The sequence below is a fragment of the Python bivittatus genome, unplaced genomic scaffold, assembly GCF_059951505.1.
Source record: "Python bivittatus isolate LINGU-HERP-01145 unplaced genomic scaffold, Pbiv_v1 ctg000480_np1212, whole genome shotgun sequence".
Classification (NCBI taxonomy): domain Eukaryota; kingdom Metazoa; phylum Chordata; class Lepidosauria; order Squamata; family Pythonidae; genus Python; species Python bivittatus.
In genome coordinates, this window is record NW_028277075.1 from 3,072,185 (window position 1) to 3,098,286 (window position 26,102).

Genomic DNA, 26,102 nt, shown 5'->3' on the forward strand with positions numbered 1-26,102 from the left:
CAGGAGAACCACTGCAACATGGTGTCCTGCAGTCCCAATCCCCACAGTTGGTTCAGAAGGTTGACATGATCAATTGTATCAAAAGCCACTAAGAGATCAAGGAAAACTAGGATGGCCACATCACCCCCATCCTGGCTCCACCAAAGATCATTGACAAGCATGATCAATGCTGTCTCTGTACTATGTCCTAGTCTGAAAGTTGACTGAAACAGGTCCAGATAACCTGTTTCCTCCAGGATCCCCTGGAGCTGCTGCTGGACCACCTTTTCAACAACCTTCCATAAAAAGGGTAGGTTGGAGACTGGATGAAAATTGTCCAGAATTGTTGGGTCCCAGGCTGGCTTCTTGCATCACTGCTTCTTTTAAAGCTGGAGGAACCATCCTTTCCCTCAAAGAAGCTGTTACTGCTGCATGGACCCAACCACATGTCACCTCCCAGGCTGCTTTAACAACACAGAAAGATCTGAATAGGTGGCTGAGCTCACTGTTTTAAGGATCCTGTCTACTTCATTAGGAGTGACAGGCTCAAACTGAGCCCAGGTAAACCTACAAGATCATGCCTCAAATATCCCAGTTGAACTTGTCCAATCAAAATAAAACTTTGATCAGATCTGAATGAATTTATTCACCAGATAGTTAGAATATTCTTCACAGCAACCTTGCAGGTGATCCTGTTGCTTGTTCCTCCCCAGGAAGGAACAAGTCACCCTAAACAAGGCCACTGGATGGATATTTGTGGACATAATAATAAGGGTGGAGAAATAATCACATTTTGCCACCCATATCACCACAATGTAATCCGGAAAATAGGGTTACATGTGTTTGGTCAGATTTGTTCTTTGCTATATGTACAGATCATCTGTTTTCAAATGAATGTTTCAAGGAAGTAGGGCTATATCAGACCACAAAGTTATATATTTGTTACTATAACTAAAGATCTAATATCAAGCAGTCTCTTTAAATTATGCAAGTTTTAGAATCTAGAGGGTATAGTACTGCCTTCAAATTACCCATCCCTGGTGCAATTGTTTATTTGATGAAACTAGCCCCTATGGTGGCAGGAGAATTTTAGGAAAGTATTTAACAAGTGAAATGAAAATGATACCGAACCAGGAGTATTCCTATGAGGAGATTAAGTAGTAGATGGAACTGATTGGAAATTTATATAATGCAGTTTGTATATTATAATTTGGATGATATACAAATTAGATTAATTGTATAGTGTTGTAAAAAAGGATGGCAAATTGCAAATAGGTGCATCAAAAATTGCATCTGTAGGGTTGCTTCCAAAAGGATTGCTGCTAGTGCTATTAATCAAATGACATTATGTAGCTGTTCTTATTTTCTTTCATACCAATTTTATTGTGTGGAGAAAAACATTAAAGAAGTGATGGGGAAAGCATGGGAAAGTTACCAGTGGAAGATGGCTATTCCTCATGAATTTCTGTATATGAAGCAGGGTGACCGCATATAGGCTCATATGGAACTGCTCTGTATGGCTGACACTGCAGTTCTGTTCAGAGGTTCTGAATATTTTTTGGTGATGGTAAGAGGCATGGAGCTCCACAGGTCACCCCCCTTTCCTGGTATCTTTCTTGATGTATCCAGTGGTAATATCTGAACAGGTGTTACTCACAGTAGCTTGAACTTGACTAAAGCTGTTCAACATTGGGGATACCAATAAATAATAATAATAATAATAATAATAATAATAATAATAATAATAATAATAGACAACTGCCTATCCCAGATCCTTGGGAAGGACTCTATAGGTGGATAAAAATGTCAAATCGAGTGTAAACATCTGGCTGACTGTGCAACCAACCATAATAATAGAAGAGAAAGAACTGGAGAAAATCACAAAATATAAAGATCTGCAAATAGAAGTAGGACAACTATGGCAAAAGAAAGCAAAGATAGTACCAATAGTAATAGGTGTCTTGGGTGCAATCCCAAAACACCTGGAGCACCCCTTGAAGACCATCAGCATTGACAAAATCACCATCAGTCAATTGCAAAAGGCAGCTTTACTTGGAACAGCTTACATCCTGTGACCTTTAACACCATCAAACAACAACAACTGCCTTTCCCAGGTCCTTGGGAGGGACTGGATAGGTGGATAAAAATGCCAAATCCAGTCTAAACATCTGGCTGACTTTGTGACCAATCATAATATATTAAATGTATATGCTGCCCACTCCCAGCAACTCTAGGCAGTTTAGAAGTGGATCCTTGGTTGTGCAAAGGGTTCTACAGGCATTCAAGACTCTTCCTTCAGCCTTTTGCCACTTGGTAGTGATAATTCCTCAAAAAATCTTTTAGATTCAGGCATTGTGTTGAAGAAAAAATAAAAAGAATTCTGAATAAAACCTTTTCTATTATGGGGAAAAAAAGATTGATTTAAAAAAACAAACACACACATTTTATTGCACAACTTTGAGATTAGATTAGAATAAGTAATCATTTTCTTTTTCCTATCTGCTGCTGAAAAGAGGTTCCAGGTAATACTTTCTCTTTGATCCATCTACTCCATATTTCCATTTCATCTTTCATTGCCCCACAAAGCTCTGTGGTAAAGTAGTGTCATTATTCATTTATACCTGCACTTACCAACAATTATCATGCTATGTTACTTGCATACATAAGTAAATCTCTGCAAATTAAATGTTATTATTTATGTGAACATACATAAAATAAAACTAGAGTATGAAATTCAGTCCATTATCAAAGACATGATCACATAGTATGTTTTATTGGAAATTTCATATATGGTGCTAGTTAATATAACTCCCTACTTCACATTTATTTTTAAGAGGTGAGTGAAACTTCTGACTGAGGATAAAACAGGTAATAGCTAAATCAAAAAATATGCAAGAAACTGGTTCTCCGTGGACTTTTTAAAGAAGTATTTAATGGCATTTCTTTCTCTGATAGAGAAAGAACATTTGGCAATTATTCTTTCCATCAGTAGAAGACAGAATCATCTTGCAACCTGATTCCTATGCTGGCTACATGGGGGGAAGAACTGGCAATCTTGCAGACTGTCCCTGCCTCATAATTAGGAATTAAGAGATAGATGGACAGAGTAGTAGTATTGTCACAGAACAAAGTTACAAATAAAATACATTAAAAATAAAATAAAAACAAAACAGGATAAGAACTTTTAGTTAGTGGTGGACTCATCAGTGGGCAAAGTATGTCTAATTTCACAGGCAGAATAACAGAATTTGGCTACGTTCAAGAAAAATAATCATACTGATCTGATAACAACTGTCCATAAAAAAGATCAGGATTTCCTGTGTGTTTCACCAGGTATATATAATATACAGTGGTACCTTGGGTTACAAACTTAATCCGTTCCATGACTCTGGTCGCAACTCGAATTGGTCGCAACCCGAGGCAAATTTTCCCATAAGGTTCAATGTAAATATGGTTAATCCGTTCCACCCTCCGAATTTGGTCGCACCCTGAGGCAAATTTCCCCATAAGGTTCAGTGTAAATACGGTTAATCCGCCCTCTGAATTTGGTCGCAACCCGAGGCAAATTTCCCCTATAAGGTTCAATGTAAATACGGTTAAACAGTTCTGAAACATGCATTTTATTTTTAAACCACAAAAACATGAAAAAAAGTACAGTACAGCACAGTATGAAGAGGGAGAATGGGGTGGGGAGGCAATTATTGTTTGGAGGGAGAGTCCCCCTCCAAAAGGACATCTCCTTCAGGGGTTTCCTCTCTTCTTTGCCTCTTAGCTGCAGGCTCAGTTCTGGGGAAAAACCTGTCTAAAGTCTGTTGTTTTTTCCTGCGCAGCATAACTCTCCGGAAATGAGAGAACACGTTGTCGTTCATCATGTTCAACGCTCTGGTTGTCACAGTTCTGTTGGGGTGGTGCTTCTCAATGAAATCCTGGCACTCATTCCATTTCTGCATGATGGATTTTATCGCATCACTGCTCACCTCCTCCCCCTCCTCCTCTTCCTCAGTGGAATACTCCTCGCCAAGCGCTTTCTGTTGCTCACTCTGGAGCTGAGCAAGTTCTTCTGTGGTCAGCTCCTCCTTATGGTCCTCAACAAGCTCCTCTATGTCCGCATCATCCACAACCAGACCCATGCTCTTGCCCATGGACACAGTCTCCTCCACTACCTCTGCATCAGACCCTTCAAAGTCACGTTCAGCGACACATTCTGGCCACAGTTTCCTCCAGGCTGAGTTTAAGGTCCAGCAGGTGACATCTTCCCAGGCTTTGTCGATGAGGCTGATGCAGTGGGGGACATTGAAATGTTTCTTCCAAAACTCTTTCAGAGTCAAGGATGTTTCCTCAGTGACATTGAAACACCTGGTGAACAGCGCCTTTGTGTAGAGCTTCTTAAAGTTGCAGCTCACTTGCTGGTCCATGGGCTGCAGAAGAGGTGTCGTGTTGGGGGGAGGAACGTGACCTTTATAAAGTCATACTCAGCGTCCATATCATCCACCAAGGCTGGAGGGTGTGCCGGGGCATTGTCCATCAGGAGAAGGCACCTTTCAGGCAGCTGGTTCTCAGACAGGTATTTTTTAACGCTGGGTGCGAACACCTCGTGCAGCCATTCCATGAACAACTGCCTTGTGACTCACGCTGTCACATTGGCCCTCCACATGACAGGCAGTCTGCCCTTGTTCACATTGTGGTCCCTGAACGCATGAGGGGTCTGGGAATGGTACATGAGCAGCGGCTTAATCTTCAGGTTGCCGCTTGCGTTCGCACACAGCAAAAGGGTCAATCTGTCCTTCATGGGCTTGTGCCCTGCCAGTGCCTTTTCTTCCCGCGTGATGTAGGTTCTGTTTGGCATCTTCTTCCAGAAGAGCCCTGTCTCATCGCAGTTGAACACTTGCTAAGTGACGTATCCTTCCACCTTCATGAAGTCCTCAAAGTCTTTCTTGTAGGCTTCTGCGGCAGCCTTGTCAGAACTGGAAGCCTCACCATGTCTTGCCACACTGTGGATGCCACTTCTCTTGCGGAATTTCTCAAACCAGCCTCTGCTGGCTTTAAATTCCTCACTTGCTGCGCTGGCAGAGGGGTTTGTCCACAGTAAATCACTGTGCAGTTTCCTGGCTTTTTTACAGATGATAGCTTCACTCACGCTATCACCTGCCAGCTGTTTCTCATTCAGCCACACTAACAACAGCTTTTCCACCTCTTCCAGCACTTGTGTCCTCTGCCTCATTAAGATCGTTACTCCTTTTGCCACATCAGCTCCTCTGATGGCATCTTTATTCTTCAAAATAGTTGAGATGGTCGACTTCACCATCTTGTACTCCGAGGCCAGATCAGTCACATGAATACCACGATCATGCTTTTCTATAATGTCCTTCTTCAGTTCGATCGTCACTTTTTTCTTCAAAGCCTTATTCTTGCCAAGCCTGCTCTGCATTTTCTTTGGAGCCATGCTGACAAGCACACCAAAAACCTTCCAAAACGCCACAAAACACACCACAAGCCTCACCAAAAGTCTCCTTGCTACCGCAATCTCGCCCACAGGAAGCCGCGACCGCGTGGCAGCAGGGAAAATGGCCGCGTATCCGGTTCGTAACTCAAGGTGGAGTTCGCAACCCGAGGTAAATTTTTGGGGCCGGAGCTGGTCGGAACCCGAAAAATTCGTTAACAGAGGCGTTCGTAACCCGAGGTACCACTGTTTAAGGCAGGTCCTAGGATCCTTTTAGAGGGTACAGTATATCAGGACATGAGCTATAATTTTTAATAGCCTTTTGTCCACGGGAGTACAGTCTTAGCTCATAAGGACCTTTTTTACATTGGCCCTTCAAAACTCTTGTGGGAAGAACGTTGAAGTGTGGTGGTCTCTTCGGAATTTGGGGATGGCTATATGATGTAAATATCTTGCTGGTTTGAAAAAGAGGGCTTAACTGCTCAGAAAAATATTTTGGGTAGAGCAGACCAATCCTTTTGGGCTTCCAGGTCTTTAATACATTGGTTAAATGTACTAAGTGCGTGCTCATAACCCATCATTTAGAACATCTCCCTGGAAAAGCTGAGATGTTGTAGATTTTATGAAATTGTCCTGGTCCATATTGATTTGTAGCTGTCCTCGATAAGGAAAAAATGCAAACCTGTGGGGAAAAACAGTATCTTCAAGCCAGTGTGCTATGATGTAGATCCATGCACCTGTTTCGATTTTAGTCAGCCCTGCTTCCCTCCTTAACACTATGTTTGGAACATAAGGGGCTATCTAGAATATAGCCCTTAGCAATTTAGATTGGGTCCTTTCAAAAGGAGTGAAGGAAGTGTAAGATCCCAGCTGGGCACTGAACAGTAGTTGCACTTAGCTGAACATAGCTTCAGTGTTCAGTCACTCCTCTGGTAAAATGAAAGGATTGAATTGCAGCCACTGTTTTTTGAGCATTTTGCATCACATAATGTTGGTATGCACTGCGTTTGGTGGAACTCTGGAAAACCATGCCCAGGTATTTAAAGGATTTTACTTGTCTTGCTCCTCTGTAAGTTGGAATCTCATTAGTGTGGTGGCTTTGATTCTGGAGTTCTTAAAGAGATAGTGCATTAGCGACAATAGCTGTCTGTCTATAGAGGGGTTTATAACCTTAGTTCATAACTTTGCTTTGGGAACTAGATAGAATGTGCATCTAAAATCGATAAATGCAACATATAATGCTGAGTCTGTTCTAGATATGTATTTTTCAGCCAGAAGTTGAACTATAAGGGCATGACCATAGATAGAATGTCCAGTCCTAAATCCGCTTACTAGTTTGCCAATATGTGCTCTAGGTTGATCCAATCAACTAATTTGTTGTATACTTAAACCTAAGCATCTTTAACAAACTCAGATTTCATCTGCTGTATTCTGTTGTGGTTACTTGAGCATCATGCTTTCTTCCTCTCCACCGTATCCTTTTGCTGCTTGTGTCACGTCATTGTAGAATAATGTACAGAGGGATCTGAGAAGCCTTCAAGGACTTTGCTCCATCGCTGTACGTCTAGTGATAGCATTCAGGATGTCATTTTTTTCATGTATAGCCTATGCCTTTGTCATCTGATACTAAGGAGCCAACCATATTTCATTCTTATATGTTGCCACCAGTCTCAGAAATCAGTAGGCAGTATAGTAAGGATTGAAAAACATTCTCTCTATCTAGGATACATGACCTGTTGTATTTGCCAATGTATATTCATTCTATGTTTTGGACACTGATGGGAACATCTTGAGATATTTTAAAATTAGATGGTACATGTTGTGTATGAGTAAGTGTATACTATAAAATACTACCCTGGATTACTATGCTAATTCAGCTCTACTTATTCATTCAAACAAGACTTTATAATACATTACCTAGATATGAGCAGAATAAAGACAGTATTAGGAAACTGATAAAGATCTAGAAAGTGGGAAGGCAAATTCTGCCAAGAAAGTTTACATTTCTGTGGCTAATAAAAACACTAATAAGCAAAGAAAAAAAAATCTAGACTAAATTAATTCCTTTATCTCAAGACTGAATTAATATTGTCCATGTGATGACAAAATATATTTAATTTTTATTTGATTCATTTATACAGTTTTTAAACTGCCTCAGTCTTAACACATAGAAGGCAAATGATTAACAAAAATAATAATATATGCACAATTAAATAAGAAACTTTTATATATAAAATGATTCCTAGGATATTAACCAGGTATGCTAACAGTTTTTATTGTCCAGGTGACAGTTCAAAAGATACTGTTTTATACTGAATAGGTGACAGACAAACCTTTCTTATTCTCAGTTCTTTGTTTCAGACCACCAGTTAGTAGGGCACTGCCTCAGCCTGAAAAACTCCAGACAAATAATGTTGGGAAAAAGAAGAGACCTATAGAGGTAAGAAAAGTTACTGGTTTTTAAAACATATTATTTAAGATATAATTCTGAAAACTGTGTAGGGATCTATCTCATTAAAAAATGTTAGACAAGTGTCAGAAGCTATATTTGGCCAGTGGAGGGAATAAATTGTAACACATGATATTTTGAGATTTTATTCTATATCTACTTAAATCTTCCAATAATTAAAACAAAGAGTACTACAGGGTTAAAACGGAGGAACAGGGTGAGCTATCCTAAAAGTAGGATGTTTAGAGGACATATCTCCTGTTTGTTGCCAATTATATATGTGGTAATGTAAGTTCTTCTCAATGTTTGCGGAGCTTATTAAAAGTTGTTTAATACACATGCTTAAAATCTTTTTTTTCATATGAATCCAGTGATCCTAAATCTGTTTTCTTAGGATTTAGTGCTTGAACTGGTATTTGGATATCGTGGTAGAGATGGCAGAAACAATGTGCACTATTTGAATGATGGTGCTGACATAATTTATCATACAGCATCAGTTGGGATTCTGTACAATGTGGCCACAGGTAGGAAAACTGTGTATCTATGAAAGAACATAGCATGAAAAACTATTATTCATGTTCCCTTCTATAGTGATAATGTTTTTCTTTCCCCCCCCCCTCCAGATGTGATACTGTGCTTGAAATAGTACATATATATTTTTCTCTTTTAGGTTCTCAATCTTTTTATCAGGAACATAATGATGATATTTTGTGCCTCACTATAAATCAGCATCCCAAATTTGTCAACCTTGTGGCAACTGGCCAAGTAGGTATGTTTGAATTTTTTAAGAAAAAAAATATATAACTATGAGCAATTAGCCAGGTGAATTCATAGAAGAAAACATTTACTTAACGCTGCTTCTTTTTACTGAGTTACTGGAGCCAGTTAAATTTATTCCTATTATCACTGAGAATTATTCATAAATGTATTCCTGTTTTTACAGTGCTAATGATATTTTCATTGCAGCATTTATCAAAATGATTATTAAATTTGTTGAGCATTTAAGCATAAATTGTTTTTATTCTACAGTCAAGAACATAACAGTATTAAGCCTGCTATTTACAAACTATTTTAACTAATAAAATAGTCATAGCTATGGAATGAAGAAAAGATTTCAAGGTATACTGGATGCAGAGCAGGGTTCTATAGCTTGTAAATAAACAAATTATATATAACTACATGCTCAGTAAATCTAATAGTACAATTAGATCTCAAATTTCAGTGCACACAATGCACAAAATTCTGCTGTGATTTATGTCATTTGTGTTAAGATATCAGGATACAAATGACACAAATATACAATCTATATCATTTGTTCAATGACACAAATGATGTAATTTGTGTTATGTGCATGGTAACATAATTGTGCAAATCACACATTATATAGTTTACATTAATTTACATCATCAGTATTATGACATCATAATCTAAATGACCCAAATGGCATAATTTGTGTTGCTACGATGGCATTCTCTTCAGTTTACTGAACTTTGGGGAATAACAGTCACCCTTCTCTAATTAGTTTGTTAAATAAGATTTCACTGTACTAGTCTTCTTTCATCCTAATATGATTCCCTGAAGATAATTAAAGGAACTTGCTGGGACCTCACCCATCCTAGGCTATGTTAGGAGGAGTAAGGATAATTCCAAATAAAACTAAAAAAAAATGAAATACTTGAAAAGCAATTACTGTAAATAACCCTGCACCCCCCCACCCCCCCCCCCCACCCAGTAATTAGAACCTATCTTCAGTCAGGTTGGATAAAAACATTGTGCACATTCCTAATTTTGAGGAAATTACAATTTGGGAACACCTGTGGAATTGCGTGGAATCAGAAGAAGAGAAATTCTAATACAAGAGCAGTTTTTCATTCATATAATATTGCATTTCACTGTTTGGCATAACTTGTGAACTGCCTCAAAGTAGCTAAGATGATAAATTTACTTCACTTCTGTGGGTTGCTTCAGAAAGAACAAGATGATTTGATCTGTCTTTAGACATGTAACATTTCTCTGCACTGCTGAGAATTCCATATAATTTAGATGTGAATAATCTGTAACAAGACTGATGTAAAAGAATCTCTATGTTTGGTCTGAACAGTATATCCTGTGCTTGGGAACAGCAGCTATCTATATAGAGATAGTTTAAGTTTAGATTTATTTTTGAAAATAAATTGAAAATATACACTTTATACCACACATACATAAATTATTATCTTTTTTGTTTGTAATGATTTTTCTACTGATTTTCCATTACAGGAGACTCAGCAGACATGTCAAGTAAGAAAAACTAAATTTTAATATCTTCAAGTATAACTAGGCATTTTCAGTTACTTAGTGTGTTGTAAATAACTGATTATATTTACATGATATTAAAACATATCACTGGTTCTTTAGTACAAAACATAAAATTTAACAATTTTTAAATGTTCAAGATTTCCCTTAGTTGAAATAAAAATATCCATTCTTAGTAATTATAATGGTATTGTTAGTAATAAACCATGTCTGAACTACATTTTGGTTGAGCCTTTTCCTTTTGAATAAGTTGTAGCCTTCCAAGTCTATGTTCCAAACATGTATGTCATCCCATCAGGTTTCAGTGGCACCTGTAGCATCATATTTGTCCTTCTTGTTAGGCTTCTGGGAGCAGCCTAGGTTAGATGAGAACAAGTCTCTGAGTTCTGATTAATAAGATTTATTAAGGAGAAGATTAAAGTAGCAACATAAGATTTCTGGCAAGCACTTTACTTTCAAATGAAAAACCTGTATATAAGCAAATTAAGGCAGGAAGGGTTTGCTTCTCTTTCCCAAATGCTTTCTGAATAAAGTAGAAGTTTGCTTCTTTTGTAAGGGAGGAGCAGACTGTGCCAGATGATTGTCAAATGGCTACTTGATCAATATGAGAATCAGCTCTCATGATCATAATGTGATTCATGAGGCACTTGCCAACCACATCCTTCCCAGTCTGTGGAAGATGCCATCCATCTCTTGCCGAGATTCCTTCATGTAGGTAGAGCAGTCTATGGTTGAGGAATCCAAACCCCTCTTAGCGGCACCATCTGCGTAGGCAATTCTTCGCTTCCAGGATCCTGTTCTCTCCTATGCAGTGACAGTCAGCCGGCAGGATGTTGAAAATACAGTTTGATCTTCCAGTTCCTTTACCTTCCTATCCAGAGCCTGGATATCTGGAGTCTCTGGAGATCAATTTAAGGGCATTATGGCCCACAACTAAAAACTAGTGAAACATTTCTAGAAAACTGAACTTTAAAATCATGAATTGGCATTTGGCATAAAGTATTCTTGATTAAAACACTTGCTCCTATATGTGCTTTCTTGCATTCTTTCTTTCAGATTTAAAATGAGAGTAGCATTGCAAGAGAGATCTTAGTAGGAATGTGGTTATGTTTAATAAATGTAAATTTTAAAAAAAACAAATGTAAATGCTAAAAAATTGAAAGGTTTTTAAAACAAATTTGAATGCTTTCAATATTAAACATCCTGCAAGCTTTCACTAACAAAATTAATTATTGCTGTTCTTGTATTTGTTCAGCAACAGCTCCTTGTATTCATGTGTGGGATGCAGTGAACAAACAGACGCTGTCTGTGCTACGATGCTACCATTCAAAAGGAGTTTGTTCAGTTGGATTTAGTGCCACTGGCAAGCTTCTTCTGTCTGTTGGTTTGGATCCTGAACATACCATTACCATTTGGAAATGGCAGGAAGGTAGGAAAATATTTTGTTTTGTAAAACACATCTTCATGTATTGACAAGAAACATCCCCTAGAAAAGTAAAATTAAATGGTCTAATTAGCAAACTAAGCATGTGCGTGAACAGTACCAAATCAACTGTATATCTTTTACACTTATGGGTTTTGTGCCTAACAGAATTCAAAAAGCCTAAGGTTTTGGCTGGAGCCCTACTCAAACATGCAACAATCCCTCTGTCTCTGCTGAGAATTTTAGGATTGCAATAGCCCTTGGCACACTCTTTAGATAGTGTGTTCAATAAATTACTGTCCTCTATAGATACTAATTATGCCTCATTTGCGTGGATGAGGGGGTGGATTCGTGCCCACACTGTCAGACTTCTAATAAACAGGGCCATCAGAATTACTCTTTGTGTCACAAACCTTTGGGAACAGGACTCAGGGCCACGAAATTTCATTACTAGGCTGGCTGCAAACAAGGTCCATCCATTGCTGTTTTTGGCTTTTTCCTATCATTCTGCTACTTCCCACTGTGGTAAAGAATTACCTAGGAAGGTAACAGCTCCATTACCTGCAACACTACCACACCTTGCAAAGTTGGTTGAAATTAAGCCTTCAACCTCAGGGAAGTAATTGAACCCAGAGCACAAATATCATTCTGATATAATGGCACATAAGAAGATGACTCTGTGATGGGTTCCAAATGGAATTTTAATGCCACCAGCCTTAGACCCATTGATACCAACAAAGCTAACGCTGGCTATGATATAGGTCTTATCTTTCCTGCTGCTGTTAGCATCTCTTCTGATACTAGAAGAGAATCCAACTGCAAAGAGCAGCCAATTTGATGACTTTATTTCAGAGAAAGAGATACAGAACCATATTCTGCTACTCCCTGTGCTTAGTGCTTTATAAGCCATGACTGATCACTGCCCCCACCCATGCTATTCGTTTCCTTCAACTTGATTGTGACACTACAGAGGTAATACCGATATTCTCAGTCTTGATGGCCTCCTTCATATTGGATTCACTAGTGTTCATGAATGAGGGTTCCTCATCTTGGCCACAACTGGCTGTTTCTCATTTACAAGTAAGAACAACTGCAACATATTTAATCTTTGGGCTCTTCCTTTTGATATTGTGACACCTCTGTATCTTTGCAGGATACTATTGTAAAGGTAAAAATAAAAATGTTACTATTAACAATAATGTTGTTGTTGTTAACAGCACCAATAAAGAAAATGGCCAAATGTTTAAATTCATTTTTCTTTTATTTCCTGGGGTTGGTTGGTTTTAGGAAGATGTGGCTTTAATGGTAGAAAGCAATGATGCCACAACTGTAACTGAAAGAATATTGTTTAAGACAGCATTTGTTTACACTATTTCTTGATACAGTTATGTATATCTGAATGTTAAGTATCATTAACTCTTCCCACTAGGTGCCAAAATTGCCAGTAGAGCCGGTCACAACCAGCGTATTTTTGTAGCAGAATTCAGGCCTGATTCCGACACTCAGTTTGTTTCAGTAGGAGTAAAACATGTGAGATTTTGGACCCTTGCTGGACGAGCGCTTCTTAGTAAGAAAGGACAGACAAGTTCAATAGAAGATGCACGAATGCAGACCATGCTCTCCGTGGCATTTGGAGCTGTACGTAATTTAAAATAATACTTTATTATATTGATCATCTTTAAAACTACTCTTTGTACTTTGCTGCTTGGCGTATTTTCCCACTCATGACTTGCAGTCTTCTAAAGTCATCCAACCAGGCTTCTGCAAAAAGTCTAGGGTAGGCTGTATATTGCTTGAGCAATGGCTGAGTGATGCTATGAATACAGTACGTGTCATTTGTCAGGAAATGGTTATAGTTTTAACTATAACATACAGGTGCCCTTCCAAAAAGCACAGTGTTGCTAGATTGTTCTCACATAAGTGCCTGTATAGTACCAAATGTTCTTTCAACCAATTCCATTAGCGGCAAAGAAGAATCACTTAAGAAGTGATAGTAGTGCCTAGGAATCCCTGTGAGCAAAAGTGTAGGTAAAATCTCAGACCAGTTTCTGAAGAATAATACATGATCAGTGCTATTAAAAGCCAGTAAGAAGTGGAGAACTACTAGATTTTTGCAATTGTCATCAGTTCCAAAATGACTAAAGTTTTTTTCTAGAACCCAGAACTAAAGTCAGGTTGGGATTGTGGATTAGGCACTGTGTTCTGTACAGATTGTCCTTTCATAGCAAATACTTGCATTTATTCCTTTTTGAAATCAGATGATGGACATATTTTTCCCCCTTTTCAGAATAATTTGACATTTACAGGTACCATCAGTGGAGATGTGTGTGTTTGGAAGGATCATATCTTGAATCGAATTGTGGGCAAAGCTCATAATGGTCCTATATTTGCAATGTATACAACACTCCGTGATGGCTTAATTGTAACTGGAGGCAAAGAGAGGCCGTGAGTCCTGTTTTCTTATATGAATACATTTTACAGAATTACTAATGGCTACAAAAACGTATTATAGTAAATTCTATTGTAGTAATTCTACTTGTAAAGTATTTAAAATGGATTATGCATCTATATTTGTACATTGACAGATATGACTAATCAGTAGTAGAGCAAGCAGTAGATTCAGCCATGGCCGTTTCTAGTTAGTTTCAGGGAAAAAATGGTGTTTATTCTGAGTAAATCAAAAAGAGGGACTGCAGTCTTTCTTTTCCACCTGATAGGTGCATTTGGAGCTGCTGATTTCACCCCCTCAGTGGTTCTGCATGACTACTTGTAAGCTTCTAGTCAAGTAAAACAAATACTGCTTATAGAAAAAGTAGTAATTGCCATGTGACTTTCAGAAATAATCTTGCATCTCTTTTCCTATTCTCCTATGTATCTAGTAGAGTCAAATGTTTTACAAATTGTGGAATATGGTAAATAATTTTCTCTTGCAAAGGAAATACTTAATTGTGTGCTTAAAGATTCTAAATTGTGTGCTTAAAGTTTCTCAATCTTGGCAGCTTGAAGATATGTGGACTTCAACTTTTCTGGGAGTTTGAAGTCCACACATCTTCAGGCTGTCAAGGCTGAGAAATTCTAGATTGTATTAAAAGTTTACGGAATCTTTGTACCAAGTCAAAGAAATGTATAATTGAATCATCTTGTTCTCAGGTACTCATATAGCAGCCTTAATTTTAATAATGTCCTGAGATCATTAAATACAAACTCCTACAAAATCAGATGCTACCTGCTTAATAGCCATGCAAAAATAATTTTGGAGTTATGAAATTGGCTTAAATACCATAATGGATTATGGAGAGCACAAACTGAGGCATTATAATTTTTCAAATATTGGATTTAAACTTCTGTTGAATTGTCTAGTAGTTAATGAAAAGTTATACATATACTTGGTTTTAAGCACTTTCATCTATTTTCTCTGAAAAGGCTCTTTCTTATTTTGGCTAGATCAAAAGAAGGAGGCGCAGTTAAGCTATGGGATCAGGAACTTAGAAGATGTCGAGCCTTTAGATTAGAGACAGGACAATTAATTGACTGTGTCCGTTCTGTGTGCAGAGGCAAAGTAAGTGATGGTTTCAATAATGCAATATGGTACAGTGTGCCAAAGGTAGACATACCAATAACTGGCACTGTGTCAGCTTCCATGTTTTATTATTAAATAGATTTAATTAAAACATATATTTAAACAATATTAACAAATCATGTTAATTCCTATTGCTTCATAGCAGTTTGGGAAGATGAACACAGAATTTTGAAACCATGTTATAGGTACTGCCCCCAAATGGCTGCCATTGTGAATATTTCCAATCGCAAAAGATCTATTTATGAGAAAGCTGTGATAGGTGGGTCAGAGTAGGTATGGCAGCCACACACATCTCTGGGGGAGTGTCATTCCAGAGGGCAGGCTCTGTGACAGAGAAGGCATACTTCCTGGGTCCTGATAGATGGCGTTCTTTAATCAAGGGGATCCAAAGCTTACAATTTCTGCCCAGTCTTACCATGGGAGATAGGCGATTCCTCAAATAATGTGGTCCTATGCCATGAAGGGCTTTATAGATGATAAGCAGCACCTTGAATTGGACCTGGAAGCCCACTGGCAACTAATGCAATTTGCAGAGCAGTGGTATCACATGGGCATAATGAGACATGCCCAACGCTGCCTGAGCCACTCTATTCTGGACCAGCTGTAGCTTCCAAGGTACCTTCAAGGGTAGCCCCATGTACAACACTTTGCAATGACCCAAAAGCTTATCATCCTCCTAGATTCCAAGGAGGAAGTTTACCTATCTTCACTGCAAGTGAGTTGCATTGTCAAATAAGGCATTGGTCTGTAGCTGCCTATTATTTTATTTATTAAGAAGGCTGACTGAGTTTATGAGGGGGCTGGGTATATTGTTAGAAATATAAATGAGGGTTAAGGTTGGTGCTTTACAGCATGCCAGCTGCCCATTTACTTAATCTTTAATTAAAAGAATAAAAGCAATCATGGGGAGGGAGCTTGGCAGGTGCTATGGGAAATTTTGGAGAGCGCCTGGTGTTTACGGATGCCGCATTGGAAAACTAGACTCTAAATCCAGGAACAGACAACACTTGGTGGGCCAATGTCCATGATGTCACATAAGAGGCAGGTGGGGATTTTCATGCAATGTTTTTTGTGTTCTGTGAATTTCAGGTAGTTCTTTACAAAAGCTTTTAGGTGAGCTAGCAAATGTATTTATAGGCTTATGGGAGTTTTTTCTTTGCCTACCTTTTAAATTGTACCTGTTGGATTTGCCTATTTGTTGCCAAGTGGTGGCTCAATCTTCCAGAAATTACCATTGAAGTTTCATTTTCAGTGTGTCAAAAGTGGGAAATTACTACATATCTTGAAAGCAATTATTTTGTCTTCCCTAATTAAATTAAGTTTAAACTTACGTTAAAAGAAGTCAAATATATTTACTTTATCCTAACCACTTTGAGACACCATACTTGGGCTGCGGCATTCATGACAACCACAAGATGGCAGCAAAGAATTAGAGTTTCTTTGCAGTATTTCTTTGCTGTCTAGTAAGCATCCAGATTTTTGCAGCCCCCGTACAGTAGCCCTAGGATAACCCATGGCACATACCTCTCAATGATTAAATGCAGCTTCCTTTTGCCCTAAAGTGTCAGGAAATATCTTCTTTCCTCTTTTGGAGGAACTTTTGAATAAGGGTTAAATCATACCAAGAGCCTAGCATCATTAATCTGTTATAATCCTAAACTTTGATAGTTGGTAAAGTCAAGATAGTGACCATGACCGTCCAATCGAAGCTGCTGTGGTGTCATGCATGGCACATAAAAAACAGGCAGAACTTCAACTGCACTGTTGTGGCCACCGTTTTAACATTTTTTTTTAACCACAATCATGTATACCCCTGCTTTGGTATATTATTGTTGACTACATAAATAGCAAAAATAAATGCCAACAATAGTGCTAAAGATGAGATATTACAGTGCAATAGAAGTATCTTATTTTTAAATAGCTGTGTAGATCTACAGATTGACTGTGTGTGTATTCACCAGAAATAAACCAGTAACTAGAGATGCTGAGATACTCCTTTTTCTAGCTTCTTTGTGCTGTGATGCATCCGTAGCTGATGCCATCAGAAGTTCCTTCCTTGTCCCTCTTTCTTATCGACTGATGAAACTGCTCAGCCATTTACTTCCTCCACTTTCCCTTCTACCTCTATTAAACCGCCCTTACAGTTTGCCAGAGCAGATTATGAACGAAGGGCCAATGCCTCTGCCGATATCAATCCTGCACAGGAGGAAAAGGAGCACAGATTGCTTGCTCGGTCTCTCCCTCTTTTTCTCCATAGTATTTTAAAATATTTCTCTATGACAGCACTGAGGTTATAGAACATCCTGGCCCCCTGGAATCTGATCCTGTTGGACTTCAGAAAATATTAAAAACAGGAGGATTTAAGAGAGCCTTTGATTTATAAATGCTGCCACCTGTTTTTACTGCTTTGTAGTTTATGACTTTTTGTGTGATTTAATTTTGGGGGGACTGTGTATTACTTACTATTATGTAGTTGTACTGTGAACATTTTATTGTTATAATTGTAAACCCACCAAGAAACCTTTTATGGCAGTGAGTGAAAAATGAAATTGAATAAATAAATAAAATCAGTCTCCAAACTTTCAGTCAATTTACTTATAATTCCTTTCATTTTTTCTTTTCCTTTCATTCTTCATACATGCACTTTTGGAGAAATATGTACATGACTGGACAAGTCCCTGTATTTTTCTTGGCAAGATTTCAGAAGTGGTTTGCCATTGCCTGCTTCCTAGGGCTGAGAGAGAGTGACTGGCCCAAGGCCACCCAGCTGGCTTTGTGCCTAAGGCAGGATTCAAACTCTCATGGTCTCCTGGTTTCTAGCCTGGTGCCTTAACCACTACACCAAACTGGTTCTCTGTTTATTATATATATAATATTATTAAATTATATAATCTCCATTAACTCACTGTTGTTCTAGGGAAAAATTCTTGTTGGGACACGGAATGCTGAAATCATAGAAGTTGGAGAGAAAAATGCTGCCTGTAACATTCTGATTAACGGGCACATGGATGGGCCTATCTGGGGATTGGCAACGCATCCGTCTCGTGATGTTTTTCTTTCTGCAGCAGAAGATGGAACAGTCAGACTTTGGGATATTGCTGACAAAGTAGGTGTAAAAATTGTATTTAAGAAGTTAGAGTAATTGAAATAAATTATACATTTTTCAACCCATTTTTTTAAGGTATTACCAGGAGTTAAGCAAGTATCTACAGTATATAAAAAAAGAAAGCAGTGTGTAACTTAATATGCTATTCTAATTTTAATGTTCCTTTTTTAAAACTATTGCAGAAGATGGTGAACAAAGTCAATTTGGGCCATGCAGCACTCACTGTGTCATATAGCCCAGAGGGTGACATGGTGGCTATTGGCATGAAAAATGGAGAATTTATTATCTTGTTAGTGAACTCACTGAAGATATGGGGGAAGAAAAGAGACAGACGATCTGCTATCCAAGACATCAGGTGAGAAATCATATATCTCTCATTTGCTCCAGGAACAAATGTGACATCTGCCCACGGGTTATATTACTGGATATGATGCTTATGCAGATATGGCGCTATTGCAGTGCGCTCATCTGTGAATGGCTTGACAGATGCGGAATTCTAGCACTAGCATTCAGCGTTTTCAAGGGGAAGGAACTGAACTGAATCCCATCTGAGTCACACAATCAACAACAGTAATAGTCTGTAGGAAAGGTGCCAGAAGAAAATAAAAGATCCTGACGTATGAAAATGCCATAGAATAGGGGGAAGTAGAATAATTTTCAGCACGCAGCCGAAAAGTTTCAAACAGCAGTTTAATATCTTGAGTTTTTTGATGAGTTATTTGTGTAAATTAAAATGAATTTAAAACTTTTTATCTACATAGGTTCAGCCCAGATTCCCATTACTTAGCAGTGGGTTCAAGTGAAAATGCAGTAGATTTTTATGACTTGACACTGGGGCCTCCTCTTAACCGAGCCAGCTACTGCAAAGACATCCCAAGCTTTGTTATTCAAATGGACTTTTCCGCAGATAGCTGTTATCTTCAGGTAAGTGTGATAATGTGGGTTTTTTGTTATGCAGTTTTTTTCATTTATATCATGAACATTCTTTTTTAAGGTTCCATCTTGGAATCTTTGACTCCAGTATGAATCTATAAGAGCCTGGTCTTGAGACAGGCAGTTTCCTGTTGTTTTCAACCAGAGCTTCAACAGCCCAAGAAGAAACTATAGCAGAACTTTAGAATGTTTGTTGTTGTAGTAGTTAATAACTTTGGGGAGCTTTTAGAGATTTCAGAGGTATACAAAAGTAATAAATACTACTCCTTGAAAATATCTTATTTTAGAATTCTTTGGGGTTACTCCCATCAACTTCCTTATTTGAGGCAGTGATAATAGTAATAATGATACTTAGTTCCAAGGCTATTGTATAGTTTTGAAGGTAGCACCCCAGAGCATCCAGTGTCCTTGCTTACTGACCATTTGTTCAGCGACTGTTTAAAGTTGTGACAGTGCTGAACAAGTGGTACTTATGACAGGTCCTTGAAGTTCCAGGAGTCACATGATCACGATTCGGGTAGTTGGCAACTACCTTGCACTTAACGACAGTTGCAACATCCTGTGCTCATGTGATCGCTATTTGCAACCTTCCCTGCCAGCTTCCCACAAGCAAAGCCAATGGGGAAGCTGGCAGGGAAGGTCGCCAATTGCTCTGGTAAGTCCCCCTCCACCTCCTTGGGTTTGTGCTGAGCTGTGGCCTCCTTGCACTTGCACTGGGCCGTGGCCTCCTTCCCCCACTCTCCCTGCACTCATGCTGCAATGCAGCACCCCCTCCCCAACTCACACGTGATCTCCACTGAGCCTCCTCACCCTCCTGTGGACCCATGCATTATTCTGTAGCCTCCTTACTCCTGCGGCTTCCCACTTAATGACCCGCGTGTCTTGGGGTTACAACGGCAACTGGGGTTGCCTGGATTGCTGTTGCTAAGCGATGGTGTCACATGACACCATGCTTTAAGACCGCATTGCTTAGTGACAGCAATCCTGGTCCCAATTGCTGTTGTAATCCAAGGACTATCTGTGGTAGTTTAGATAAGGCTTCTCTGGATATAGTTCTGGACCTTCAGTTTTTGTACCATGTTGATGTTGCAACTTAAGAATGCAGAGTCTTTCTTATGGACTACACAATTTGTATTAAATACATTAGAACACTTATAATTAAATCTATATCTCCCTATATGTATTCTTAAAGGTATCTACTGGGTCTTACAAAAGGCAAGTTTATGAAGTGCCTTCAGGAAAACAACTTCTGGATCAAACTGTGATTGATAGAATAACATGGGCCACTTGGACCAGGTAGATGAACATTTCACTGTCTAAAAATATGGCACATCATTTCCCACTGAAAAGAACATAAATTTATACACTTTCTGCATACAGGTAGGTCACGATTAGTGCAAGTTCAAATAGTGCAATATTCAACTTAGTGCAAATTATAAATTGATGCCAGGTCGCATTTAATGTGAGCCAAAATTCAGTTAGTGTGGGGTTAGTGCACGTGGAGTTAAGGCTAGTGCATGCACAGTTGCCATTGGGGTTTTAGATGCTAATCATCATGTGTGCAAAATGGAGAAAAGGAAGGTTCCGTTCAAGGAAAGCTGAAAAAAAGAACAACTACAGCAGAATACAGGAAATAGTAGGTATGCTTTGGATATGGGTTTGTCCTCTTTTACTGTTGTAAAGTATTTCATAATAAATGTATAAAAATTTATGTTTAAAAATTTTAATTGCCTGTTTCCATTGAGCTGGAACCAATTACCCTATTTTCCATAGAAAAATCACTTCAGATACTGTGAATTCGTATACTGTGATGCGACCATTTCATGGGATTCATTAACCACACTAATCGAGATCTACCTGTACATTATGACAAGAGAATTGATGTTTCAGAACTACAGCATCCATCACCATTAGTCATTCTGGATGGGGCAGTTTAGAAACATTTTGGAGTTCTGCAGTTCAGCTTTTTGGCACATTGAATTTCCCCAAATAAAGGAAGGGCAAGAAATACATACCTCTTAGCAAAAGATTAATATCTGGAAGCTTCAACTAATCCAGCATGCAGTGGTGGGTGCAGTTCTGGGTATCTGGCAGTTCACCTGAGTTATACCGTTGTTGCACAAGCTGCACTGGCTGCCAGTTCCTTTCCAGGTACAATTCAAGGTGCTGGTTATCACCTTTAAAGCCCTACGTGGCATAGGGCCAGGTTATTTGCGGGACCGCTTCTCCCTGAGGGTATCTGCCTAGCTCACTAGGTTAGATAGGGTGGGCATGCTCCAAGTCCCTTCCCTCAAATGTTGTCACATACTGGGACTTCAAAGGGGTGCCTTCTGTTTAAGCACCTCTACCCTTTGGAATAACCTCCCACCTGAGATTCAGGGGAGCCCTATGCTTTTAGCTTTCCAGAGGACTGTAAAGACCTGGCTCTTTCCCCAAGCACTGGATTAGAATGGGGTTGAATTGGGGGGTATGGGTATGGGTTGGTGGGAAGGGTATGAGGTGTTTTATGCTGTTGTTTTTACTGGTTGCTGTGAGTTGCCCAGGATCACTGTATAAGATAGGTGGCCACATAAGCTCTTGAAATAAATAAAATAAAGTTATCTCTATGCTATGGATGATGCTCCAAAGAACAACTTAAGTCTGTTTGGGTGGTTTTGGTAGCCATACATACCACGAACAGATTGAAATCAAACACTTGGTGCAAATTCCAGGATAGCTATATATTTCTATTGAAATAGCAGCTATCTGAAGCAAATGCTTCTCTGTTTCAACTCCCTGCGTTTTCTCAGCTTCATGGGCCTACAGCCGCAAGTATGTTATTTTTTCAGTGGGCAAACTGCATAATGTTTAAGTTATAATTGTGTAACCCACATTCAAAGAGATTTTCTTTTAGAAAACATCAGTCTGTCTATCTATCTGTCATACCATTAATTATTACTTTGGAAACAATGTGTGTAATTAAGTTTTTAAAAACAAAGAAACAAACATTCCACCATTTTCATGAATGTCTAGTAAATTATTTGGGAATATTTAGGCAGATAACCAATACAGACAGTCCTCACTTACCGACTCAAACTGGGACCAGCAACTCCATCGCTAAGTGACATGATCATAAAGTGAAATGTCACATGACTGCACCCAACTTACGACATCAATTTGTCAGTTCTGGCTGCACTCCTTAAGCGAATCACCATGGGTTGTTAAGTCTGACGACACTTGACCATGACATGTAACTTGCTGCCAGCTTCCCAACTGACTTTGCTTGTTTGAAGCTGGCTGTGAAGGTGCAAATGACAATCACATGACCGCAGGATGCTGCAACAGCTGCAACTTCAAGGATTGGTTGCAAATCTCCTTTTTCAAGGAGTTGTAACTTTGTACGGTCACTGAATGAGTGGTCAGTAAGCAAAGACTACCTGTATAAGGTTATGAAATAATGATAATGATAATAATAAATAATGATATAATGATTTGCCTCTGACAATATAGTGTACCTTGTTCTTTATTTCCTCCACTACATCAGAATATGTCCTCTTAGTTCCTTTCTCTTCCCTCTATTTCAGCATTTTAGGAGATGAGGTTGTTGGAATCTGGTCCCGGCATGCTGAGAAAGCAGATGTAAATTGTGCCTGTGTTTCTCACTCGGGAATTAGCCTTGTAACAGGCGATGATTTTGGCATGGTCAAGTTGTTCGACTTCCCTTGTCCAGAGAAGTTTGTAAGAGCTTTTTCTTTCATTCAATCACTAGGTCTTCTGATGGCTGAATTTGAAAGCTACCAGGGGTGTCCGCATGGTGTGCTCAGAAATACTAAGACAGTGATCACGATGTTGCAGTTGAAGCTCTGCCTGTTTTTTAATGCGTGTTGCAGGCAGAGCTTCGATTGCACCATCATGGCTACCACCTTGACTTTTTTTTTTAACCATACCGGTGGACATGCCAGAAAGGTACAAATGTCATTACAGTTAAGTTTAGTCAAATAATTTACCACTCATCTGGAACAGTTGTTTTTGTCCCTTGGTGAAGAATTGAGCAACAGCCCATCTTTGCCTTCTTTTTCTGCCAAAGCAACCCAAGAAAACTCGTATAAAGCAGTGCAAAGGAGCAAAGGAAAAAAGCATATACAGCTGCTATAGAATTGTGTTGAATGTATCTATCCAGCAGATGATGCTATATTTAAAGTGGTGGCAGGGATAGTTTTGCAGCAGGAGAGCAATAGAAAGAGAAGGAATTCAGTAATGAGTCCACATTAATAATGGTTTCAATAAAGTCAAGGTGATCTTTAGAAAATGTTAAACTAACATGGAGATTTTTGTTTGTCTAAGGCAAAACATAAACGATTTTTAGGTCACTCAGCTCACGTGACTAATATTCGCTTTACAAGTGGAGACAGATACGTTGTCAGTGCTGGTGGAGATGACAGCAGGTACGTCAGTCTTCAGAATACAAGAAAGAGACAAACTATCGACACACCTTTTCTTCTGTTCTTTCTGGAACTGCACTCAAATAAGTAATTGTTGAACTAGCAGAAACCCATGGAATAATTGCTGGTCTGCAGTATGCTTAAAGTATTTTGAAAATAATGTTTTCCCTTTTAAAATTCATTAACCTTTAACATGTCTTATTCTTTTTCCTTCCCTTCTGTTTGAAAACACAGCATATTTGTCTGGAAATGTGTCCATATGCCTCATTAAGAGCCATGGAGATCTTCCACAGAGGACGTGACGTGAAGGAAGAGTTATTAGTGCTCTGCTGTTGCAAAAAGAGTTCTCCAGTGCCCCTCATGCTTCAAGATATGGTGCTGATAAAGACAGGTAGCAATCTGTCTGTCTGACTAGAGTCTATCAGAAGAATGAACTACTGCAAATATTTTGAAATTAATCCTATTTCTAGCATATCAGATAGCCTATATCTCTTTCCCACTCACTGCCAGATACTGAAATACTTCGATAAAGAAGGAGTTTGGGCTCAATCTTCAGTGCCCCAATAACATTGTGGCTTATACTCAAGATATATTATTACTGATCTAATTCTGTACAGTATATTGATGCGTTTACTTTCGTCATGGATGTTTAAATACTGGGTACTCATACTCAACAGAAGAATCCTTATTTTATTACTGAAAAGAAAACTACTGTGCTGGTCTTAAAACTTTTTTTTTAAGGTGAAAATAAAATTGAAAAAAATGAGCGGACCTCCAAAAGATTTGCTTAGTTCACCCAACCATCCAACCAATTAACCGCCCCCCCCCAATTGTTTGCTTCTAGAACCTGCATAATTATAGTGATTTTAAGGCCTGAGTTTTAATCCTATCTGGTGAATGCTGTTAGACATGCAGGAGCCCATTCTTCAAGGCAAATGTAGTGTTTTTGTATCATTTGAGCATTAAATAAATTCTGTGAGCAGAATCACATTTGCTCACATTTTGAGTGCCTTGCCCCAAACCTGAAAGATCTAACTCTGTTTTTTGCCTTGTGAATATGTTATCAATTAATGAGAAAGTGCTATGCTTATTTGCAGAGCAATGCTAAACGAAAGGGGTTTGAGTTCATTTTAGTGTTCAGGTGTATGGAAGGTATAGATTGTCAACAGTTGCAAAAAAAATTATAGCAATAGGAATTATTTCTTCCGTATTCTTTGCATTTCTGGATTAAAACTTTGTAAATTCAAAGTGAAATCGATAATTCAGATGTATTTTACAGTGTTTTTTTTAATAGAAGAAATAAGAATGGTTAAATTTCTTCGTCATCTTAGAATCAGTTCATACATTCAGGCTCCCATTATTTTTAACCTCAGAACAAACATTTGTGATTATTTGTTTCAAAGCAGCCTGTATGAAAATGTACCTACACATAGAAAAGTTACAGAGTAGCCAATTAAGGGATTTTGATGACTTATGGTTTGGCATCAAAATATAACTTTAGCATAATCATGTATGCTGAAAACAGTGGCAAATGACAACCAAAACATTTCTGTAACACTAAATCCTTGCTACCAGGGGAGAAATAAGTCTCCTCAGTAAAAATGGATGCCATTGTAAAGTAGACCTTTATCATATGTCCTTGAAAACAGTGGTACTCATTTTAGGAAGTAAAACCGGAAGCACTGTTACCTTGTAGAGGGGTCAGTTAGTGTTTTATCCAGAAAACAGGAAACAAAGTTTCTGTACCTCCCCTCCACAAATCTTATTTTTTAAAATAATAATAATAATAATAATAATAATAATAATAATAATAAAAAAAAAAACCCTGCATACCATTTCTCATTGTAAAAAACCCAAAGTCATTGACAAAGAAATGAAAACTGTATTACCAAGATTTCGGAACCAAAGCACACCTTCAGACCACTAAAAAGACAAATATTAGGGTGAGTTAATGACCCAGGAATGCCATCATAAAAAGATACATTTTTAAAAGACACCTAACAGCCTATTTAGACGTGTTTAATCTATGTTAGGTAATCTGGGATTCCAAAGAGTCTCCTTTTATGTTTGATGTTCAGTACAGAAGCATCCCAGAGAACATGGCATCAAAATGAACCTGGCTACTCACATAAGAGCCATAGCTCTTCCCATCTTTGAATACTTGACAGCATATATAATAATATCATTGAGAAGAGTGGCAGACATAGGTACCTACTAAGGCATCTTTTCAATATATACCCTCACATTACAGATAATAAGATATAGGTTGGGGTTGCATAACTTCAGCCAGCTCAAGCACTGTACCAGCTTTCCATGGCATGCCAAGGGTTCCTAGCCCACTTTTTATTTTTTCCCTAAATGGGAGCAAGGTTGGTGTAGTGGTTAAGGCACCAGACTAGAAACCGGGAGACCGTGAGTTCTTGTCCCTCCTTAAGCACAAAAAGCCAGCTGGGTGACTTTGGGCCAGTCTCTCTCT

At 38.5% G+C, this 26,102-nt stretch overlaps 1 protein-coding gene across 1 annotated transcript in view; it reads left to right on the forward strand.

Moving 5' to 3' along the window:
• Window positions 1-25,343, forward strand: part of EML5 (EMAP like 5) — a 103,065-nt gene extending 77,722 nt beyond the window's left edge. The window contains exons 29-43 of the mRNA XM_088145252.1: window positions 7,781-7,859; window positions 8,263-8,392; window positions 8,539-8,637; window positions 10,128-10,148; window positions 11,419-11,592; window positions 13,016-13,224; window positions 13,874-14,031; window positions 15,031-15,145; window positions 18,084-18,272; window positions 18,455-18,627; window positions 19,034-19,196; window positions 20,398-20,501; window positions 22,769-22,922; window positions 23,529-23,629; window positions 23,861-25,343. Coding sequence (XP_088001378.1) covers window positions 7,781-7,859; window positions 8,263-8,392; window positions 8,539-8,637; window positions 10,128-10,148; window positions 11,419-11,592; window positions 13,016-13,224; window positions 13,874-14,031; window positions 15,031-15,145; window positions 18,084-18,272; window positions 18,455-18,627; window positions 19,034-19,196; window positions 20,398-20,501; window positions 22,769-22,922; window positions 23,529-23,629; window positions 23,861-23,897 — 1,906 coding nt within the window. The 3' untranslated portion in view covers window positions 23,898-25,343. The remainder of the gene's footprint in view (window positions 1-7,780; window positions 7,860-8,262; window positions 8,393-8,538; window positions 8,638-10,127; window positions 10,149-11,418; window positions 11,593-13,015; window positions 13,225-13,873; window positions 14,032-15,030; window positions 15,146-18,083; window positions 18,273-18,454; window positions 18,628-19,033; window positions 19,197-20,397; window positions 20,502-22,768; window positions 22,923-23,528; window positions 23,630-23,860) is intronic.
• The last annotated feature ends 759 nt before the right edge of the window (window positions 25,344-26,102 follow it).